At 38.2% G+C, this 21,995-nt stretch overlaps 2 protein-coding genes across 2 annotated transcripts in view; one reads left to right on the forward strand and one right to left on the reverse strand.

The window, feature by feature from the left end:
* LOC132549267 (uncharacterized) lies at positions 1–2,929 on the reverse strand. Its single transcript, XM_060213184.1, has 2 exons — positions 943–2,929; positions 1–155 (listed from the first exon to the last, which is right to left on the reverse strand). The coding sequence occupies exons 1-2, from the start codon at positions 2,927–2,929 to the stop codon at positions 1–3; spliced, it is 2,142 nt and encodes a 713-aa protein (XP_060069167.1).
* Positions 2,930–21,659: 18,730 nt separating this feature from the next.
* LOC132549268 (uncharacterized) overlaps positions 21,660–21,995 on the forward strand; it is a 29,472-nt gene continuing 29,136 nt past the window's right edge. Inside the window, exon 1 of the mRNA XM_060213185.1 lies at positions 21,660–21,770. Within this exon, the coding sequence (XP_060069168.1) occupies positions 21,660–21,770 (111 nt within the window). The remainder of the gene's footprint in view (positions 21,771–21,995) is intronic.

Here is a 21,995-nt window from a genome sequence, read left to right on the forward strand (position 1 = left end):
TTAATGCTGGTAGTGTGTTTCTAAGACATAACTCGCCGAAGAGTGTGTCGCTTTCTTCACTTGGTTCCGTAGATAAAGAATGTAGGCCATCATAATCAATATGATAAACAGAACCCCTACCAAAACACCAACTGTCACCACTATGTACTGGCCGTCTGCAAACACAATAAGGCATTGTAAATTTGTCACTTAACATAGGTGATTCATACCAAGAGCTATCTATATCTGAAGCATTATATTACCAGGGCTTATATTCAAATTCTTTCTAAGCAAAGGTCGAAGAAACAAAAACTCAATTCCTTCCTTACTACAGAATGTATGGTTGATGGAGATTAAACTTGTTACTGTCAACTGATTATATTTAGTTGAGTTTGATAATTGTTGAATTGACATTTATTGAAATGCAGTGTATATTTATCCATGAAATCAAATTTCCACGCAATAGCGGTGAAAAATCTCCCGAAAATTCAGCCCCACGAAGAGACATGATTTCAAAGTAATCTACGACATTAAAACTATAGATATTTCGAGAGAGTATTTGTACGCAAAATATTTCAGTGATGATGTGATTGATTGAACAAAAAACGACATGTGTCGTAGGTGATTTGAAAATAGGTAGAACTGATCGATCAAATAGGATATTGAACATATTAAAAACGACGTGAATATGCCTATCACTTTGATATGAGTTAAATTGACCGAAAATACAGAGAGTTTATTTTGAGATGTAAAATAGTATTTATTCATTTTAAGAAAAATTTAATTCTAACATCATTTGATTTTCATCATCTGAATGAAATAACTGTATATAACAAATCTATCTCCTCCATATAATCTGAAAACACCTTTTACAAAAGGAATTTAGTCCTCAATGGACTTTTGACACTCCCCATCCCTCTCCCAATTTCCTGTAGTCATTGTGTCACTAATATGAATACCTACCAGCATTCTCTGACTGTTTAACGCAGGCACCATTCTCTTGCGATGTCAAAGCGGGCGTAGTTGTTGGTACCACATCGGGCCTTGCAGTTGGGAAGTTGTGGCAGATAGGAAAGTTTTTAGAAGGTTTTGGTATCCGGTCAAAAGAATTGTTGAGAAGAACAGCCATTCCATCGACATTGTGAACTTGCATATGACAGTGAAGAATCCAGAGACCTGGGTTATCCGCTTTAATCCTGATAACTGCATAACCGCCATTAGGAAGAATGAGCGTGTCCTTTCGTGGGGGATTGAGCAGATTAAGACCGGGGACGTCATCTCCACCCCAGGATTGATTCCGCCATGTTGCTGCGTTACAAAAACTGGTTCTTTCGTCACCAGAACCTCTGCAGTTTATATCATCTGTTTTTGGACCAATGTACTGTCCGGTGATATTGTTGTAGAAACCGTATCCGATTTTCAGAACATAAAAAGAATATCCGTGAAGATGAACTGGATGAAACCCTCCTGTACCTTTGCCCATATTGACAAGTATCATTTGTACGACATCATCATGGTTAAGCGATAAGGAATAGGTACACTCGCATTCCTTCTCCTCCCCACAATCGGCCCGATCACAAGTAGACTCTATCTCGAGTGGTTGTGTTAGCGCTGAAACAGGGGGGAGTTTTAGTTTCCGTCCATTTACAGACGCCTGACCAAATCCATGTTCCCCAGGAAAACCAAAGTTTAGGAAATATTCCTTAATTTGCCTATCTGATGGTACATGTGCAGGATCATCATCAACTAAAGCTTTGAGTTTATCAACTGAGAGACAGTCTGTAAAGTCTCCTTCCGGATAGTACAAGAAAGGACAGTTGACGACGAGACATCTGCTACTGACTGAACAACTGTACGTGGAACTAACTGGATCGATCTCTTTTGCGTTATCGTATCTCAATATGGCATGGGCCCTATGAAGTCGATCTGGTTCAATTTCTAGAGATTGTGCTCGGATCCAATAGTTTCCAACAGCTTGGTCTGCTGCTAATATAAAATCGTAACGTTCACCCGACTGAATGATGAACGACTCGGCTGAAACGGGCTGTACATCATATCCGTCTGTGGCCACGACAGTGATTTTGTGATTGTCGACTGACACACGGAATGGATAGAGGATGTCTGCATTTATCACTCGAAACCTGTACGTCTGGCCCCGCTGAACCCTGAATACACTTAAAGGAGCAGCGTTGTTAGCTTCTGTGGTAAAGTTACTGTAGTAACGCCCCCTACCGTTTATGATAACCGACGTCAGAAGGACAGTTGAAAACATATCACCATCTAACTGAAACGAATTCCTACGTTTCTTACGATTCTCATAAATGCCATTCGTTATATATTTTAATTGGTCCATATCTGCTGACCAAAGGTGATTCCATCCTTGGACCAGTAGATTATGCTCCGCCATATTGTCGGTTCGATCCCTTACAATTAATGCTCCATAGAGACCTTTTGTACGCTGTGTGCCAACATGTGAGTGGTACCAATATGTACCCTTTGGTCGAGCAACAAAGTCATACGTAAACTTTTGACCCGGCAAAATGGGACATTGTGTTACAAAGGCTACTCCGTCCATCCAGGGGGTACCCTTTTGAGGCTGACCATGCCAATGAATCGACAGAGTGTCCGTGTATAACTGATTGATGACGTGAACCACGAGTCGTTGTCCTTCGTACACAGTAATGGCAGGACCAGGTAGACTACCGTTTGCCACAATTACCAGACGTTCCTCTTCCCATCCATCTGCTGTTATGACCTCTTCGGGTGAAATAGATGTGGCATTTTCCGGATCTTTAACGTCATATCTGTAAAGCTTTCCTTGATATGGATAAACTTTTTTCTGTGTTGGATGCAACATTGTCAGGCGATATTCCACAATCAAGGATGTCTCACACACCTCTGCATCTATCCCACATTCAAATCCTTCCGCCATACACACAAGGGAAATCATTGCCATAAGTGTGACAATGGCTTTCTTCATCCTAGATATCACAAATTAATCATAATCAATATCAATGCCATTTATTTTTTGAAAATGTCGTAGTTTTCTATTTGACGACAGTATAACAATTGTATGAAGATCAAATAGACGGTGACCTAAACACATGTAAATGTCTTAGCTCAGCCAAAACCTATCTCTCCCATCACAGTCCGATAAACATGGCTCGGCTTCGGTATCTGAAATTTGTTTACATTGTGGACAATTCAGTTTAGTTACATAAGAAACAATGTATGTATTTGTCTCGAATACTCCTCAGATAACTCATTGTATCTATATATTTGTTATCGAATGCCTTTTTTCAATTTGTGTCTCTAAGTGAAAGCTATATATAATGTGGCTTTAAAACGAGATTTTCCATGTTCCTCTCTTATTGGGATCTAATGTCTCGGCTTAATGTGGAAAATCACACGCATGACAATAATTCAAGACCAAGATATAATCTTAGTCACCTCATGGTGCTGATCTAGCGTAACATTGATTTTTTTGGTATTGCTATCGTCATTAAAAACCAATTAATTTTTCTCTGTTGAATAAAATTTCACCAAGATAAGTAGTTAAAACTGTGTCAGGCAGGAGAGAAAAGATGCAAAAATACAGCAATACCTTTTTTCTTGTTTGCTGCCTAAATTAGTATCATAAGTTGCATATATTTGAGAACGTTATAAGACACCATTGATTATAAATAATTCAATGTGTCCTTTTCTTCAACTAAAAAAATGAAAAACCATTGACGTCATATGCAGGTAACACGGTTAGAGTTTCACAAGAAAAGTCATTAGAAAATCATTCAACACAATAATGTATAAAGAAAACCATTCACGTTTAAGTACATTATTGTCTGATGTGTTAGATAACCCGTTTGAAAAATTCAAATTATTTGTCATATATTGACGAATTTCACTACGTAATTTATACGACATAATCAGCTGTTCAAATTCAATATTAGTAGTTTCGGTTTGCTGACACTCAAGTTTGAACAAATATACCATGTCACCTCGGACTGTCCGTATATTATTGAGGCAATTTACCTAATAAAACATACTGGATTTCAGCAAAAAAAAAAGGTTAATTTTCTAGCTCATTTAAGTCTTTCTGTCCAGTGAATTTTCAAACTGAAAAAGTCCCTAACTTTCAACATGGCAAGTAAATATAAATATCTCTAATATAAAGTAAACAGTATAAAGTATTCAATATGCTTACCTTTTCCCTTCCATACTGCTTGAGGTATTCGTCTAAACTGAATGGTTGAGCAACCTGAGTTATGTACATGTAGATTATATCGCTACTGAAACATTGGCGTAGTAAACTATACAAAAGAAACTCATTTAAATATGTAACATAAAGAACCAGAACTCAACGCCGTGAAGGTAGACCTTGTGTATTTGATGTAGATGTTGACCTTGGCCACTGTTGTGGGTACACCCTGTGTATTTGATGTAGATGTTGACCTTGGCCACTGTTGATGGTAGACCTTGTGTATTTGATGTAGATGTTGACCTTGGCCACTGTTGATGGTAGACCTTGTGTATTTGATGTAGATGTTGACCTTGGCCACTGTTGTGGGTGGACCTTGTGTATTTGATGTAGATGTTGACCTTGGCCACTGTTGATGATAGACCCTGTGTTTGTGATGTAGAGTTGACCTTGGCCACTGTTGATGGTAGACCTTGTGTATTTGATGTAGATGTTGACCTTGGCCACTGTTGAGGGTAGACCTTGTGTTTGTGATGTAGATGTTGACCTTGGCCACTGTTGAGGGTAGACCTTGTGTATTTGATGTAGATGTTGACCTTGGCCATTGTTGAGGGTAGACCTTGTGTATTTGGTGTAGATGTTGACCTTGACCACTGTTGTACGTGGCCCTGGGTATGTGATATAGCTGACGATCTCGGTGACTGTTGAAAGTAGACATTGGGCATGTGATGTAGGTAGACCCTGAGTATGTGATGTAGATGTTGACCCTGAGTATTTGATGTAGATGTTGATCTCGGTGACTAATGTAAGTAGACCCTGGGTATGTGATGTAGATGTTGACCCTGGGTATGTGATGTCGATGTTAACCTCGGTGACTGGTGTAGGTAGACCATGGGTATGTGATGTAGATATTGACCCTGGGTATGTGATGTAGATGTTAACCTCGGTGACTAATGTAAGTAGACCCTGGGTATGTGATGTAGATGTTAACCTCGGTGACTAATGTAAGTAGACCCTGGGTATGTGATGTAGATGTTAACCTCGGTGACTAATGTAAGTAGACCCTGGTATGTATGTGATGTAAGAGACCCTGGTATGTGATGTAGATGTTAGACCTCGGTGACTAATACCCTGGGTATGTGATATAGATGTAGACCCTGGGTATGTGATGTAGATGTTAACCTCGGTGACTATTGTAGGTAGACCCTGGGTATGTGATGTAGATGTTAACCTCGATGACAGATGTAGGTAGACCCTGGGTATGTGATATAGATGTTGACTCTGGGTAAGAGATGTCGATGTTAACCTCGGTGACTATTGTAGGTAGACCCTGGGTATGTGATGTAGATGTTAACCTCGGTGACAGATGTAGGTAGACCCTGGGTATGTGATGCAGATGTTGACCCTGGGTATTTGATGTAGATGTTGACCTGGGTGACTGATGTAGATGTTAGACCTCGGTATGTGATGTAGGTAGATCCTGGGTATGTAATGTAGATGTTGACCTCGGTGACTGCTGTAGGTAGACCCTGGGTATGTCATGTAGATGTTAACCTCGGTGACAGATGTAGGTAGACCCTGGGTATTATGATGTAGATGTTGACCCTGAATATGTGATGTAGATGTTAACCTCGGTGACAGATGTAGGTAGACCCTGGGTATGTGATGTAGATGTTAACCCTAGTAGACCCTGGGTATGTGTATGTGATGTAGATGTTGATCCTGTGTATGTGATGTAGATGTTAACCTCGGTGACTAATGTAGATAGACCCTGGGTATGTGATGTAGATGTTGATCCTGTATATGTGATGTAGATGTTAACCTCGGTGACTGTTGTAGGTAGACCCTGGGTATGTGATGTAGATGTTAACCTCGGTGACTAATGTTAGTAGACCCTGGGTATGTGATTTAGATGTAGACCCTGGGTATGTGATGTAGATGTTGACCTCGGTGAGTGCTGTAGGTAGACCCTGGTTATGTGATGTAGATGTTAACCTCGGTGACTATTGTAGGTAGACCCTGGTTATGTGATGTAGATGTTAACCTCGGTGACAGATGTATTTAGACCCTGGGTATGTGATGTAGATTTTGACCTCGTTGACTTATGTAGATAGACCCTTTGTATGTGATGTAGATTTTGATCCTGTGTATGTGATGTAGATGTTAACCTCAGTGACTATTGTAGGTAGACCCTGGGTATGTGATGTAGATGTTGACCCTGGGTATGTGGTGACCTGATGTAGGTAGACCCTGGGTGATGTAGATGTAACCTCGGTGATAGGTAGACCCTGGGTATGTGATGTAGATGTTAACCTCGGTGACAGATGTAGGTAGACCCTGTAGATGTTGACCCTGGGTATGTGATGTAGATGTTAACCTCGGTGACTATTGTAGGTAGACCCTGGGTATGTGATGTAGATGTTAACCTCGATGAGTGGTGTAGGTAGACCCTGGGAATGTTATGTGGATGTTGACCCTGGGTATGTGATGTAGATGTTGACCCTGGGTATGTGATGTAGATGTTAACCTCGGTAACTAATGTAAGTAGACTCTGGGTATGTGATGTAGATGTTGACCTCGGTGACAGATGTATTTAGACCCAGAGTATTTGATGTAGATGTTAACATCGGTGACTGATGTAGATAGACCCTGGGTATGTGATGTAGATGTTGACCCTGGGTATTTGATGTAGATGTTAGACCCTGGGTATGTGATGTAGATGTTAGACCTGGGTGATGTGATGTAGATGTAGACCTGGGTATGTGATGTAGATGTAGACCCTGGGTATGTGATGTAGATGTTGACCTCGGTGACTGGTATGTGAGTATGTAGATGTAGACCTGATAGATGTTACTGATGTAGACCCTGGGTATGTGATGTAGATGTTGACCTCGGTGACTGGTGTAGGTAGACCCTGGGTATGTGATGTAGATGTTAACCTCGGTGACTGATGTAGGTAGACCCTGGGTATGTGATGTAGATGTTGACCCTGGGTATGTGATGTAGATATTGACCTCGGTAACTGATGTAGGTAGACCCAGAGTATGTGATGTAGATGTTAACCTCGGTGACTATTGTAGATAGACCCTGGGTATGTGATGTAGATGTTGACCCTGGGTATGTGATGTAGATATGATGACCCTGGGTATGTGATGTAGGTCGGTGACTATGTATGTGATGTATGACCCTGGGTATGTGATGTAGATGTTAACCTCGGTGACTAATGTAGATAGACCCTGGGTATGTGATGTAGATGTTGATCCTGTGTATGTGATGTAGATGTTAACCTCGGTGACTATTGTAGGTAGACCCTGGGTATGTGATGTAGATGTTAACCTCGGTGACAGATGTAGGTAGACCCTGGGTATGTGTATAGATGTTGACCTCGGTGACTAATGTTAGTAGACCCTGGGTATGTGATGTAGATGTTGACCCTGGGTATGTGATGTAGATGTTAACCTCGGTGACTATTGTAGATAGACCCTGGGTACGTGATGTAGATGTTAACCTCGATGACAGATGTAGGTAGACCCTGGGTATGTGATGTAAATGTTAACCTCGGTGACAGATGTAGGTAGACTCTGGGTATGTGATGTAGATGTTAACCTCGGTGACTGATGTAGGTAGACCCTGGGTATTATGATGTAGATGTTGACCCTGGGTTTGTGATGTAGATGTTGACCCTGGGTATGTGATGTAGATGTTAACCTCGGTGACTATTGTAGGTAGACCCTGGGTATGTGATGTAGATGTTAACCTCGGTAACTAATGTAGGTAGACCCAGAGTATGTGATGTAGATGTTAACCTCGGTGACTGATGTAGACAGACCCTGGGTATGTGATGTAGGTAGACCCTGGGTATGTGATGTAGATGTTGATCCTGTGTATTTGATGTAGATGTTAACCTCGGTGACTAATGTAGGTAGACCCTGGTTATGTGATGTAGATGTTAACCTCGGTGACTGATGTAGTTAGACCCTAGGTATGTGATGTAGATGTTAACCTCGGTGACTAATGTAGATAGACCCTGGGTATGTGATGTAGATGTAGACCCTGGGTATGTGATGTAGATGATGTAGATGTAGGTAGATCCTGGGTATGTAATGTAGATGTTGACCTCGGTGACTGCTGTAGGTAGACCCTGGATATGTGATGTAGATGTTAACCTCGGTGACAGATGTAGGTAGACCCTGGGTATGTGATGTAGATGTTAACCTCGGTGACAGATGTAGGTAGACCCTGGGTATGTGATGTAGATGTTAACCTCGGTGACTGATGTAGTTAGACCCTGGGTATTTGATGTAGATGTTAACCTCGGTGACTGATGTAGGTAGACCCTGGGTATGTGATTTAGATGTAGACCCTGGGTATGTGATGTAGATGTTGACCCTGGGTATGTGATGAAGATGTTGACCTCGGTGACTGGTGTAGGTAGACCCTGGGTATGCGATGTAGATGTTAACCTCGGTGACTAATGTTAGTAGACCCTGGGTTTGTGATGTAGATGTTGACCCTGGGTATGTGATGTAGATGTTAACCTCGGTGACTATTGTAGGTAGACCCTGGGTATGTGATGTAGATGTTAACCTCGGTGACTGCTGTAGGTAGACCCTGGGTATGTGATGTAGATGTTGACCTCGGTGACTGATGTAGGTAGACCCTGGGTATGTGATGTAGATGTTAACCTCGGTGACTGATGTAGTTAGACCCTGGGTATTTGATGTAGATGTTAACCTCGGTGACTGATGTAGGTAGACCCTGGGTATTATGATGTAGATGTTGACCCTGGGTATGTGATGTAGATATAGGTAGACCCAGAGTATGTGATGTAGATGTTAACCTCGGTGACTATTGTAGATAGACCCTGGGTATGTGATGTAGATGTTGACCCTGGGTATGTGATGTAGATGTTAACCTCGGTAACTAATGTAAGTAGACTCTGGGTATGTGATGTAGATGTTGACCTCGGTGATGTGTGATGACCCTAGATGTTAGACCCTGGGTGAAAGATGTAGTAGACCCTGGGTATGTGATGTAGATGTTGACCTCGGTGACTGATGTAGGTAGATCCTGGGTATATGTGATGTAGATGTTGACCTCGGTGATGTGACCCTGGGTATGTGATAGATGTTGACCCTGGGTATGTGATGTAGATGTTAACCTCGGTGACTAATGTAGGTAGACCCTGGGTATGTGATGTAGATGTTGACCCTGGGTATGTGATGTAGATGTTGACCTCGGTGACATGTAGTAGACCCTGGGTATGTGATGTAGATGTTAACCTCGGTGATAGATGTATAGGTAGACCCTGGGTATGTGATGTAGATGTTGACCCTGGGTATGTGATGAAGATGTTAACCTCGGTGACTATTGTAGGTAGACCCTGGGTATGTGATGTAGATGTTAACCTCGGTGACAGATGTAGGAAGACCCTGGGTATGTGATATAGATGTTGACTCTGGGTAAGAGATGTCGATGTTAACCTCGGTGACTATTGTAGGTAGACCCTGGGTATATGATGTAGATGTTAACCTCGGTGACAGATGTAGGTAGACCCTGGGTATGTAATGTAGATGTTGACCTCGGTGACTGATGTAGGTAGATCCTGGGTATGTAATGTAGATGTTGACCTCGGTGACTGCTGTAGGTAGACCCTGGGTATGTGATGTAGATGTTAACCTCGGTGACTGATGTAGGTAGACTCTGGGTATTATGATGTAGATGTTGACCCTGGATATGTGATGTAGATGTTAACCTCGGTGACAGATGTAGGTAGACCCTGGGTATGTGATGTAGATGTTAACCTCGGTGACAGATGTAGGAAGACCCTGGGTATGTGATATAGATGTTTACTCTGGGTAAGAGATGTCGATGTTAACCTCGGTGACTATTGTAGGTAGACCCTGGTTATGTGATGTAGATGTTAACCTCGGTGACTGATGTAGGTAGACCCTGGGCATGTGATGTGGATGTTGACCCTGGGTATGTGATGTAGATGTTGACCTCGGTGACTGGTGTAGGTAGACCCTGGGTATGTGATGAAGATGTTAACCTTGGTGACTGGTGTAGGTAGACCCTGGGTATGTGATGTAGATGTTGACCTCGGTGACTGGTGTAGGTAGACCCTGGGTATGTGATGCAGATGTTGACCCTGGGTATTTGATGTAGATGTTAACCTCGATGACTAATGTAGGTAGACCCTGTGTATGTGATGTAGATGTTAACCTCGGTGACTAATGTTAGTAGACCCTGGGTTTGTGATGTAGATGTTGACCCTGGGTATGTGATGTAGATGTTAACCTCGGTAACTAATGTAAGTAGACTCTGGGTATGTGATGTAGATGTTGATCCTGTGTATTTGATGTAGGTAGACCCTGGGTATGTGATGTAAATGTTAACCTCGGTGACAGATGTAGGTAGACCCTGGGTATTATGATGTATATGTTGACCCTGGGTATGTGATGTAGATGTTAACATCGGTGACAGATGTAGGTAGACCCTGGGTATGTGATGTAGATGTTGACCTCGGTGACTGATGTAGTTAGACCCTGGGTATGTGATGTAGATGTTAACCTTGGTGACTGATGTAGGTAGACCCTGGGTATTATGATGTAAATGTTGACCCTGGGTATGTGATGTAGATATTCACCTCGGTAACTGAGGTAGGTAGACCCAGAGTATGTGATGTAGATGTTAACATCGGTGACTGATGTAGATAGACCCTGGGTATGTGATGTAGATGTTAACCTCGGTGACTGATGTAGGTAGACCCTGGGTATGTGATCCAGATGTTGACCCTGGGTATTTGATGTAGATGTTAACCTCGATGACTAATTAGGTAGACTCTGTTTATGTGATGTAGATGTTAACCTCGGTGACTAATGTTAGTAGACCCTGGGTATGTGATATAGATGTTGACCCTGGGTATGTGATGTAGATGTTGATCCTGTGTATTTGATGTTGATGTTAACCTCGGTGACTAATGTAGGTAGACCCTGGGTATGTGATATAGATGTTGACCCTTTGTATGTGATATAGATGTTAACTCGGGGTAAGTGATGTCGATGTTAACCTCAGTGACTATTGTAGGTAGACCCTGGTTATGTGATGTAGATGTTAACCTCGGTGACAGATGTATTTAGACCCTGGGTATGTGATGTAGATGTTGACCTCGGTGACGAATGTAGATAGACCCTGTGTATGTGATGTAGATGTTGATCCTGTGTATGTGATGTAGATGTTAACCTCAGTGACTATTGTAGGTAGACCCTGGGTATGTGATGTAGATGTTAACCTCGGTGATAGATGTATGTAGACCCTGGGTATGTGATGTAGATGTTGACCTCGGTGACTTATGTAAGTAGACCCTGGGTATGTGATGTAGATGTTGACCTCGGTGACTGGTGTAGGTAGACCCTGGGTATGTGATGTAGATGTTAACCTCGGTGACTGGTGTAGGTAGACCCTGGGTATGTGATGTTGATGTTAACCTCGATGAGTGGTGTAGGTAGACCCTGGGCATGTGATGTGGATGTTGACCCTGGGTATGTGATGTAGATGTTGACCTCGGTGACTGGTGTAGGTAGACCCTGGGTATGTGATGTAGATGTAGACCCTGGGTATGTGATGTAGATGTTGACCTCGGTGACTGGTGTAGGTAGACCCTGGGTATGCGATGTAGATGTTTACCTCGGTGACTAATGTAGGTAGACCCTGGGTATGTGATGTAGATGTTAACCTCGGTGACAGGTGTATGTTAACCTCGGTGACTGGTGTAGGTAGACCCTGAGTATGCGATGTAGATATTGACCCCGGGTATGTGATGTAGATGTTGACCTCGGTGACTGGTGTAGGTATACCCTGGGTATGTAACGTAGATATTGACCCCGGGTATGTGATGTAGATGTTGACCCTGGGTATGTGATGTAGATGTTGAACCTGGGTATGTGATGTAGATGTTGACCTTGACAACTGATGTAGGTAGGCCATGTCTATAGTACTTATCACTCGCCAGTCTCTGGTTTGATAACACCATCCTTTGTTGTGCTGTAGAGAGATTAAAATGGTGATAATATCCAATATGCATGTTCTTTTAAGTATATGATATGTTAACATCCATCGCATATTCCCCATCACCCACCAACATGACTCAAGTAACGTTTCTTTGTAACAAGTTAGGTAGACAGAATATTGTGTACAGCGGATACAATTACTGGAAACACACGCCACCCCTACAGCCATCTACATAATCATGTTGTGATCGTCGCTCAGGAACTCGATATGTGAATAGATTTAATCTATGTTTTAAATTGGTTTATTTTTTGTCAGTTGTTACGTGTATTTCAAAGATATGCTAGATATACAAACCTGTCAATCCATACAATATTCCCTTTAGTTATGTCATTACTTCTGGTTCATAATATGTTCATACACGGCTTTGTATCTTTTGATCTTGTTAATATGTAGATTGAATAAATGTAATACGTAATCCCACTCATTATTGTGTACCGTCATGTTGCTTCATGAATTCAAAATGTTATTTTATACATTACACACAGTGAAGTGAAATTTTATGTATTTTATATCAACTGACCAAAATCAGGTGAATGATTGTCAAAACGTACCACGATTTTGCACAGTATGCATTGTTTGATAGTTAACAGTACAGGTAAATAATCAAGATTTCAAGATTTCAAAATTATATATATATATATAAACTAGCCTTTGTCTTAGCAGTAAACAAGACCTGTTAGCAGTATTTAAACCTTTACATCTGGAACCTGGTACTATTTGACGACAAAGTATTTTTCTCTCTCATAAAATACATATAAGATGTTGTACATTCTCTCCAATACGTTTTGCTAACAAACGGCCCATAGACTTTAACGGTCACCTGTGTTGGATTGTTGTTTATAACAAATGACAAGCACAAACTTTATAAAACTGCCATATTCAATATCTAGCATAAAGATTAAAGCCTGTAGAGTATTGTTGTAGCAAGTGTGGAGTTCAAGGACATTTGAAATTTGAAAAATATTAACTCTAAGGGCCCTGCACTGAAGATTTGGAATATTGAACTTCCCTGACAATGAAATCCTAACCTATTTTGTAATTCAAACTACAAATGAATACAAATACCCAAACATTTGACCTCTGTGGCTTTGAGAGTGGTTCAATGACATTCACTTGAACAAATTTGGTAGCCCTTAACTCCCAGGATGCCACAGGCCCAATATAAGACCTTTCGGTTATTGAGAAGGGGTCGTTTGAAGATTTTAACACATTTGACCCCTGTGACCTTGAGAGTCCCAATATCAGAACTGTTGGTAACAGTCATTGATATGTACTACCTTTATAGCCCACTATCCCAGCATGCTACTAGGTATTTTCGGTCATTGGGAAGCCGTTTGAAGATTTTAACACATTTGACCCCTGTGACCTTGAAAGACAGTCAATGTCGTTAATTTGAACAACCTTGGTAGCCCTTCATCCCATCATACTATTGTCCCAATATCAGAACTTTAGGCCATCGGGTTATTAAGAAGAAGTCAAAAATGTAAATTATTTACGACGCATGACGTGCGACGCATGACGGACGTTGTATAGCAGAACAAATTATAAAACTTAAAAAAAACTTTTACAGACTTCGCAAGATTTTTTTTTTTATATTTGCAGTATTCTTTCTACTTGAAAGTTGATATAATTGGGACTTGTATAATATGTTTTCCTTAAAATAGCTTTCATTTGTCAAAACTGGACAAATTAACAAATAATTATTTTTTTTTGTGTATCACAATATGGACATATTCTATACTAATCGTCATTCCAACTGTTTCCAGTATAAATTTACACTTATTTGTTCTGAACTTACAAAATACTGTTCTCTTAATATAGTGTGATATTTCGAGATATTTTTAAAATCGCAATTACTACCATAAATTTCATAACAAGAAAAATTAAAATCATCGCTGTTCCATTTTGCCAAACTTAACTCGGGCAAAATATGAATAAAAGAAAGATTTTCACGGAGAGTACTGAAAATATACAAGGAGAAAAGACCAGGTGTTCCGAAAGAGTAAGTGTTTTCTGCTTCATCGACGACGTCCGCCATTTATGTAAATCTTGGTCAATCCAAGTAAGTAATGTCACGTTCTCAAAAAGAGAACAAAGTTGGCAACCAATGAACCAATAGGCAAACTAACTAGCATCAAATACATCCAGCTTCATGTAATACAAGGAAATATGATATTTCTCAATGAGATCACTATGGGGACCATAAAACTTCCCCGTATCTTTCATCAACTTGCATCGTTTGAATTCTTGTGTCACGAGTTTGTTAGTCAGTTGACGACTTCTTGCACGAAAATCATGATAACGGGAGCAGGCCCAGATAGTGCATTCCATTGTGGGTTTAGATTTCTCTGTAATTAGGAATTATACATATACCTCAATCCATATTCATTTAATATATTTTATAGGAAATTTAGAAACGGAACTGTCTTATTTTCGTTCACAAAACATGGGATAACGTACCAAACATTACAAAATTGAGTATGGTTTTATCTAGCCTCAAACATACGTTACCAGTAACTTAACATTCGAACTTTTGCTTCAAATTAAAAATAGTAACTATAGTAACCAAAACCATTTAATTCAATTTTTGAACACAGTAATAACTTACAAAATTTTAAATAGGAACGTTCAGTATTCTGAGTATTCGTGAATCCCCATATTTAACGGTTTATATCAAAATAGGTTTTACGATTTTATTTAAAAAAATTTTCTACCTGTTTTTAAAAACATAGCACATAGCATCTGAGGCTAAATAGATCGTACCCTTCTCATAGCTGATGTTTTAGTATAAGTACCAGAACTTCGATTTCATATGCAAAATGCATATTAAAAAAAATCAATTGACCATATCAACCAAAAATATACTTAGAAATTGAAGGGTTAGAACGAACAAACTGATTTCAGACTTTAGATAATACTGTAATCAACTAGAGAGGTATACAATTAAGCTGAATAATAAATGTGATAATTACAAATTCTGTGTTCTGAATTTTGTATTTCTAGATGATGATAGTCTTGGTTACAATTAACAGTAGACATTGACGGTAAATACAACCAACACACTAGACAAAGAAAGTAAACATTGACGGTAAATACAACCAACACACTAGACAAAGAAAGTAAACATTGACGGTAAATACAACCAACACACCAGACGTAGAAAGTAAAAATTGACGGTTAATACAACCAACACACTAGACAAAGAAAATAAACATTGACGGTAAATACAACCAACACACTAGACACAGAGAGTAAACATTGACGGTAAATACAACCAACACACTAGACAAATAAAGTAAACATTGACGGTAAGTACAACCAACACACTAGACAAAGAAAGTAAACATTGACGGTAAATACAACCAACACCCTAGACAAAGAAAGTAAACATTGACGGTAAATACAACCAACACACTAGACACAGAGAGTAAACATTGACGGTAAATACAACCAACACACTAGACAAAGAAAGTAAACATTGACGGTAAATACAACCAACACACTAGACAAAGAAAGTAAACATTGACGGTAAATACAACCATCACACTAGACAAAGAAAGTAAACATTGACGGTAAATACAACCAACACATTAAACAAAGAAAGTAAACATTGACGGTAAATACAACCAACACACTAGACAAAGAAAGTAAACATTGACGGTAAATACAACCAACACACCAGACGTAGAAAGTAAAAATTGACGGTAAATACAACCAACACACTAGACAAAGAAAGTAAACATTGACGGTAAATACAGCCAACACACTAGACAAAGAAAGTAAACATTGACGGTAAATACAACCAACACACTAGACACAGAGAGTAAACATTGACGATTAATACAACCAACAACAAGCTAAAAACAAAGAAAACGTTCGTTAAGAAGTAAATTTAGCACAAAGGTTCTGTCTAAGGAACATGATAACTATTTCTATCAAACATAAAAACGGACATTAACATGTCTATTGAAGAATCACGCGTAAAACAACGACAGTAAAGTCATATTTCATTTCAAGTGTTCTAGGAGGTTTCTTGGTACCACTGATAAGTAGTCTAGGGGAGGTAATCACAAATTGATAACGTTATCAGCGGTGAGTTATTTCCCATTAGTTATTCATCAAAAACACATGGATTGGAAATTCTCCTGTTTTGATTTTTGTACACTTGAAAGTCGTCTTCTCAAGCTTTTTTTTCAAATTTTCGTCTTTTCATTAATTTACTGATTTTTAGTACACTGTAAAAACGGCGATATAATTTTATACTGAACAGTTAACAAACTTCTATCTTAATAGACCTTTAGGTGTTACATCGAGTGCTTGAGATAAATAAGTGGCATGCCTTTAACATTTTATTTTTGGTGGTTTTTTTGTTTTTGTTTTATTTCATCTCCCAAGATGCAGTATAAATCAACATTTGACTCTCCTGTGTCTAAATCTATAGAGGGTAATATAATCATCCCACGAACGTGCCCACGAACTAATTTGAACTGATCATCATCATTATCATCATTGGTACATCATCATCATTATCATTTGCGTTTCTCTGCTTTGATATAAATGATTGTTCCCTGCTCCATATTACACAGTGTACAGATAAGACTATCCACTAATCCTATTTTAAACAAGAATAAGTTTGTAGTTAGATGCTAATTTTGTATTTTTCGTATTTTATTTATTTATTCATTTTTATTTTATTTCATTTATTATTTTTTTGTCTCTCTGTTGAAATAATACAATGTTTTACCGTGAGATTATACTAATTCCTAGTCTGTATTCTTTTTCATGAAAAAAACACATTACTGTTCTTCAAAGTCTACGTTTGTAAGATATGTTGTAATGGCCGAGAGAATACTTTAATATTGAAAGAAGTGAAATCTTGAAATGCACACAACAAGGGGACAAAGACAATGTTGACAATTATTGATGTATCACCATATTTGGTCATTTAACTAAGTTATTTACGTCCCTCCCCAATGAACGTTTTCTGTTATGGGGCGAAAATGAAAATATAATCTCTGACGCACAGGTTTTGTTTCCTGCAGACGTAGTTGATCTCCAAAATATGTTTGATCACTTGTATTCCTATGCTGAATGCTGGAATTTAAATGTGAATGCGGATAAAACTGAAGTAGTGATTTTCAGGAAACAAAAACGTGTTTTCCCATATGAGCAATGGACATAAAATTAATTATAACGGTATGTCTATTGAAATAGATCATTTTCGTTACTTTGGGCTTCTTTTTTATTTAAATGGCCTAACATATTAAAATTTACCCAATCATTGGATAATATTGTTGTCAAGGGTAGAAGTGACAGTTTGGAGGTTTTTTATTGACTAGAAAATTAAGAACTTTTATGTTAAATTGTGAAACCAATTGTTGTTATTCGACACTTAAATAGTTTGTTTACTTAATTATACTTGTAAAGTCTCAGGATTCAGTCCTGCAGTTTAAATTGAAAAAGTTCACTTGCATTTTTTTATATGAGTTCTTGTGCGAAAAAGTCATACAGATCATTCAACGGTTTAGGATGAGTTGGGTCGATTTCCTTTACAGATCAAGCTAAAAATATCCATTACACAGTACTGGTTAGAATTACTGACATCTGACAATTGCATCCTGAGATCTTGTTATAATGAACTAGACAAATTAAATATTTAAAAAAAACGAATTGGAGGACTATTTTTGTATACCAAGTCGAGCTTGAATTAAGTAGAATTGGTTTCCGCGTTAATTTGCTAGATCAGTGTGTGTCTGATGAGAAATATTTCGTGTTTTTAATCACCCAACGTGTGCAAGATATTTGTATTCGAGGAGTGAGAAGAAGCAACATAGAAAATTCTTTTAAATGTCTTCTGTATAAATATATTGTAGATAATTTCGACTTGTAAGTCTATCTCACCAAACCTTTAACTTATAAGTGTAGAAATATCCTCTCTAAGTTTAGGTTACAATCCCATGTGTTAAGTATAGAAACAGGTAGGTATAATGACGTTCCATTGGCTTAACTACAGTATCCCCTCTGCAACAGTAATGGCATCGAGGATGAAACCCACTTCATATGTTGAGTCCAGTCTACTCAGGGATCCGAACAATACATATATAAACCTTATTATGTCCGTCGTCAATCTGCATTCAAACTAACTCAATTACTCTTATGCAAAAATATTTTTAAAAAATGAGAGAAATCTTAGCAAGTATTTAATAGAATTTACGTCTATAAGAAAATCTGTCATAAATATCTTATCAGTTGCGTAAATGTTCCACTGACAATTATCATATACATGTAGTTTCATTGCTATGTTCTCCGCCATCGTATGGTCATTAAATGAAACATTCACCTACATACTTATTGTATCTTATATGTTATTTGTATTTGGAAATAAAGAAATTGAATTTGAAAATTTTTTTTTATTACGTTATTAACTATTTTAAGCTCTCTATTGTACCCAGCCTTATGAAAACTGTCCTTTTACTAATAGTGAAATCTCTGTTATATCATAATGTCATTGTCAAGATCTTGGCTGTACATGGATAGTTTCTTTATCGCTTATATTGCATCAACAAAACCTTAAAAATGTCGAGTCCAGCTATATCATTAACCATTACCATTGATGAAATATCATTTCCGTAAAAGTTATTTTTTCTAGCAGTAATTTTGTTGGATGTTTCATGTGAGACAAGAATACTATGAGATATAGAGGATCTTCAAAATTGAGTCAGAACACTGGAAATCATCAGTCCAGGACTCCAATATCTGAGTTTCGTGAATCGCTGTCGATACTTTTACTGTGTTTTCACAGTTTAACACAATTGATACTACCAGTTCTGGTTCTAGAACACAATCACATTCTTTATAATTAGAGAAATTATGTTGAATGACTTGATTACAAATTTAAGATAGATTGAGTATTTGTTATTCAAACGTCAAATTGAAATTTCTTAATGTCATAACCAATTGGGAATTATGATTATCGCAAAATCACATCTATACACTGTCATGATAAATATGTTTAAGAATTACAAACAAAGGCACATGGGGCTTGTATAATTCACCTGGATATTTCAGCTTTCAATTAAACAATTTTCATTCATAATTTCTATATATTGTTACATTCTTTCCAAAATATGGGGAATTTGAAAGCTTGAAACTCAATTTTGGCAAAATACCTACATCAAAGCAGAAAAAGAATTATTTTAAACTCTTACCTTTGTTTCCAATATTGAACTCTGCCCCTCTACAGACCCTTAATTTACATAACATTGAATACCCCTTTTCTACTGATATCTGAGGCGAAATTGTGTCAAAATACATTCATCTCAGCTGAAGCCCTCAGGAGAGTGTGACCCAACGTTTATGCAAAATCGAGTACTTTTCGCCCAATGATGATTCAGATCAAATCTGGACAAAAATCTATTCCTAAAGAAGAATTTAAATGTAATTAATATATTTCTCAATCGAGCACCGCCCCTCTGCTCCCAAAGGTATCAGATCCACTGTTTGTACAAAACTGAATCCGCTTCACCAAAGGATTTTTCAGACCAATTTTAGAAAATGAAACCATGATATTCCTACAGAAAGAGAAGGTTTTTTTTAAATAAAAAAAATGCTGAATTTCCCACATTTTGACTCTACCCCTCAGGTGCTGGAAGTCAAGAACCACCATTTGATATAACATTTGTTTCCCCTTTGCTAAGGATGCTTCTGACTAAATTCAATAAAAAAAGAGGACGTCTCAGTCAATAATGACTAGCAGCTATTGTCAGAAAGTTGATTTGATTACGCCGGGCAGCAGAGGTCGGTGGACGACGGACGCCACGCCATCGCGTAATTTCATTGGTCCGTAACACCATCACTTAGATGATTAGTTGTCCAACAAAAGATTTCCTAAATTATACAAAGACATCTAAAAGCTTCTGTTTAACTCATTTTATCTACACAAAAAATCAATTATCTCATAAGAAATCTTATTCCGAAACGAGCGTGAAGTACAAGCAACAGAAAAATTACAGAGACATAAGGTCTTATATGTGATGCTTGTAAAAGACTTGTTTCAATTTTGGTCATAAATACATATTCAGCATATTATGTACTTAATATTCTAAATCATATTAAACGTATTACGATTACATATGTATATCAACTTATTTCGATTACTGTTGCTAAAAAAATTTCCATGTGCGTGCAGTAACCCCTGTTAGGATATCTATCATTTTTTCTTTGTCCATATTATCATAAGTTGCAGAAAGTATAACACTATTGCTAGAAAAATAATGATTCTTCTACAGTTGCCGGTGCGGTAGAAAAATATGATATGGTTGTAACAAATTATTGTAGCTCATGTAGTGGAAATTTTGAATCACAAGCAATCAACCCTGACAGGCTGAAACACTTCTTTTCTTAACATTATAGTCGCGTGCTATAGATGCTATCTTTAACATCGCGTTACTGGTTTATGTCAAAACGAAATACCTGCCCGTACAAATCATTGTAACTATATTGATTAATGTCTATTTTCGGTTTCATAAGATATAGTCACTCATTTTGATACCAGTAATTAAATTTGACTCATGTAGAAAGCGAGGTTACTATACTTTTAAAAATCGACCGAGAGTGAAACAGGATTTAAAAAAAAAAATTACAAGATCATTTTGATATGTTTTGGGGATATAAAATTTTGTCCAGTTAATGTTGCTGTGTTTCTATTGAAATACGCTGGAATATAGTTAGATATGTGTCCTGCGTTGCAGACATCTGATCTTCTTTCGCTCTCAACATGATAATCTGAGGATTCTGATAGGATTTATAGATATAAAGTGATATGAGCATATTCTACAGAAAGGTAAGTCCCAGATAATTTATATCAAACCTACTTTTAGAAGTCACATTCACAATGGAAGCGCATCGGTGATAACTTCAACTTTTGTGAAAACTGGTGTCCATGCAAAGATGTTTATCAAATCTAGTCATTACTGACTAAAATAATTGGGATTTTTAAAGCATTCTACATCATAAATTATAAGCTAATAAATAGATTGCACTCTTTAGGCATAATTAATCTGTAACTTTAAATAATCATTTGGCAATTACATATCATACGTTATCGCCTACAAAATAGTCTCAAATGTAACAAAGCACAATACAATTTACAATTCAATTTAATGTACAAATAATTTTGTTTTATATAATACCAACCACACAAAAACACTAATCATTCACAACCTTATACAAACAACGTTCGCACAATCACAAACACAAATGAGTTGGTAGTAGCGCATAATTCTGAAAGAGTTTGTCATCAAGAGTTGTCGGCTCTTAGTTTCAGATCGCTCCGTTGAGGGCGGGAGAAGTATTGATGGAAGACTGTTTACGTGCAGTACACATGTAGTCGCCAAGTTGACCTGAGTTTGCGATGGATTTTTCGGCTCTCAGTTCTGAATTGCAAAACATTGCCGGCAGATACAATGGACGAGATACCGATCCTGCTTATTCCACCACAATGTATTGTGAAATGTTCCACAAGGTAAGTGTAACATGCGCCAGAAGTAGGTAGGGGGCTCCTAAGATCGGCCATCATTCTCACATTTTATGACATTGCGGCCTTGCAGTTCGGCACGTATGACATGCAAAACTGGACGATATCTGTCCCCTCTATAAATATACTTTTAAATGGGCCATTGATGTTGGATATTAGGCTCTCGCAATGCACTGTCATGCGGCATTGAACGTATAACTTTTGTTAATCTTT

This window comes from Ylistrum balloti, unplaced genomic scaffold (genome assembly GCF_031769215.1).
Source record: "Ylistrum balloti isolate Yb309-2 unplaced genomic scaffold, AGI_CSIRO_Ybal_v1 Utg370052, whole genome shotgun sequence".
In the NCBI taxonomy this organism is placed as follows: Eukaryota; Metazoa; Mollusca; class Bivalvia; order Pectinida; family Pectinidae; genus Ylistrum; species Ylistrum balloti.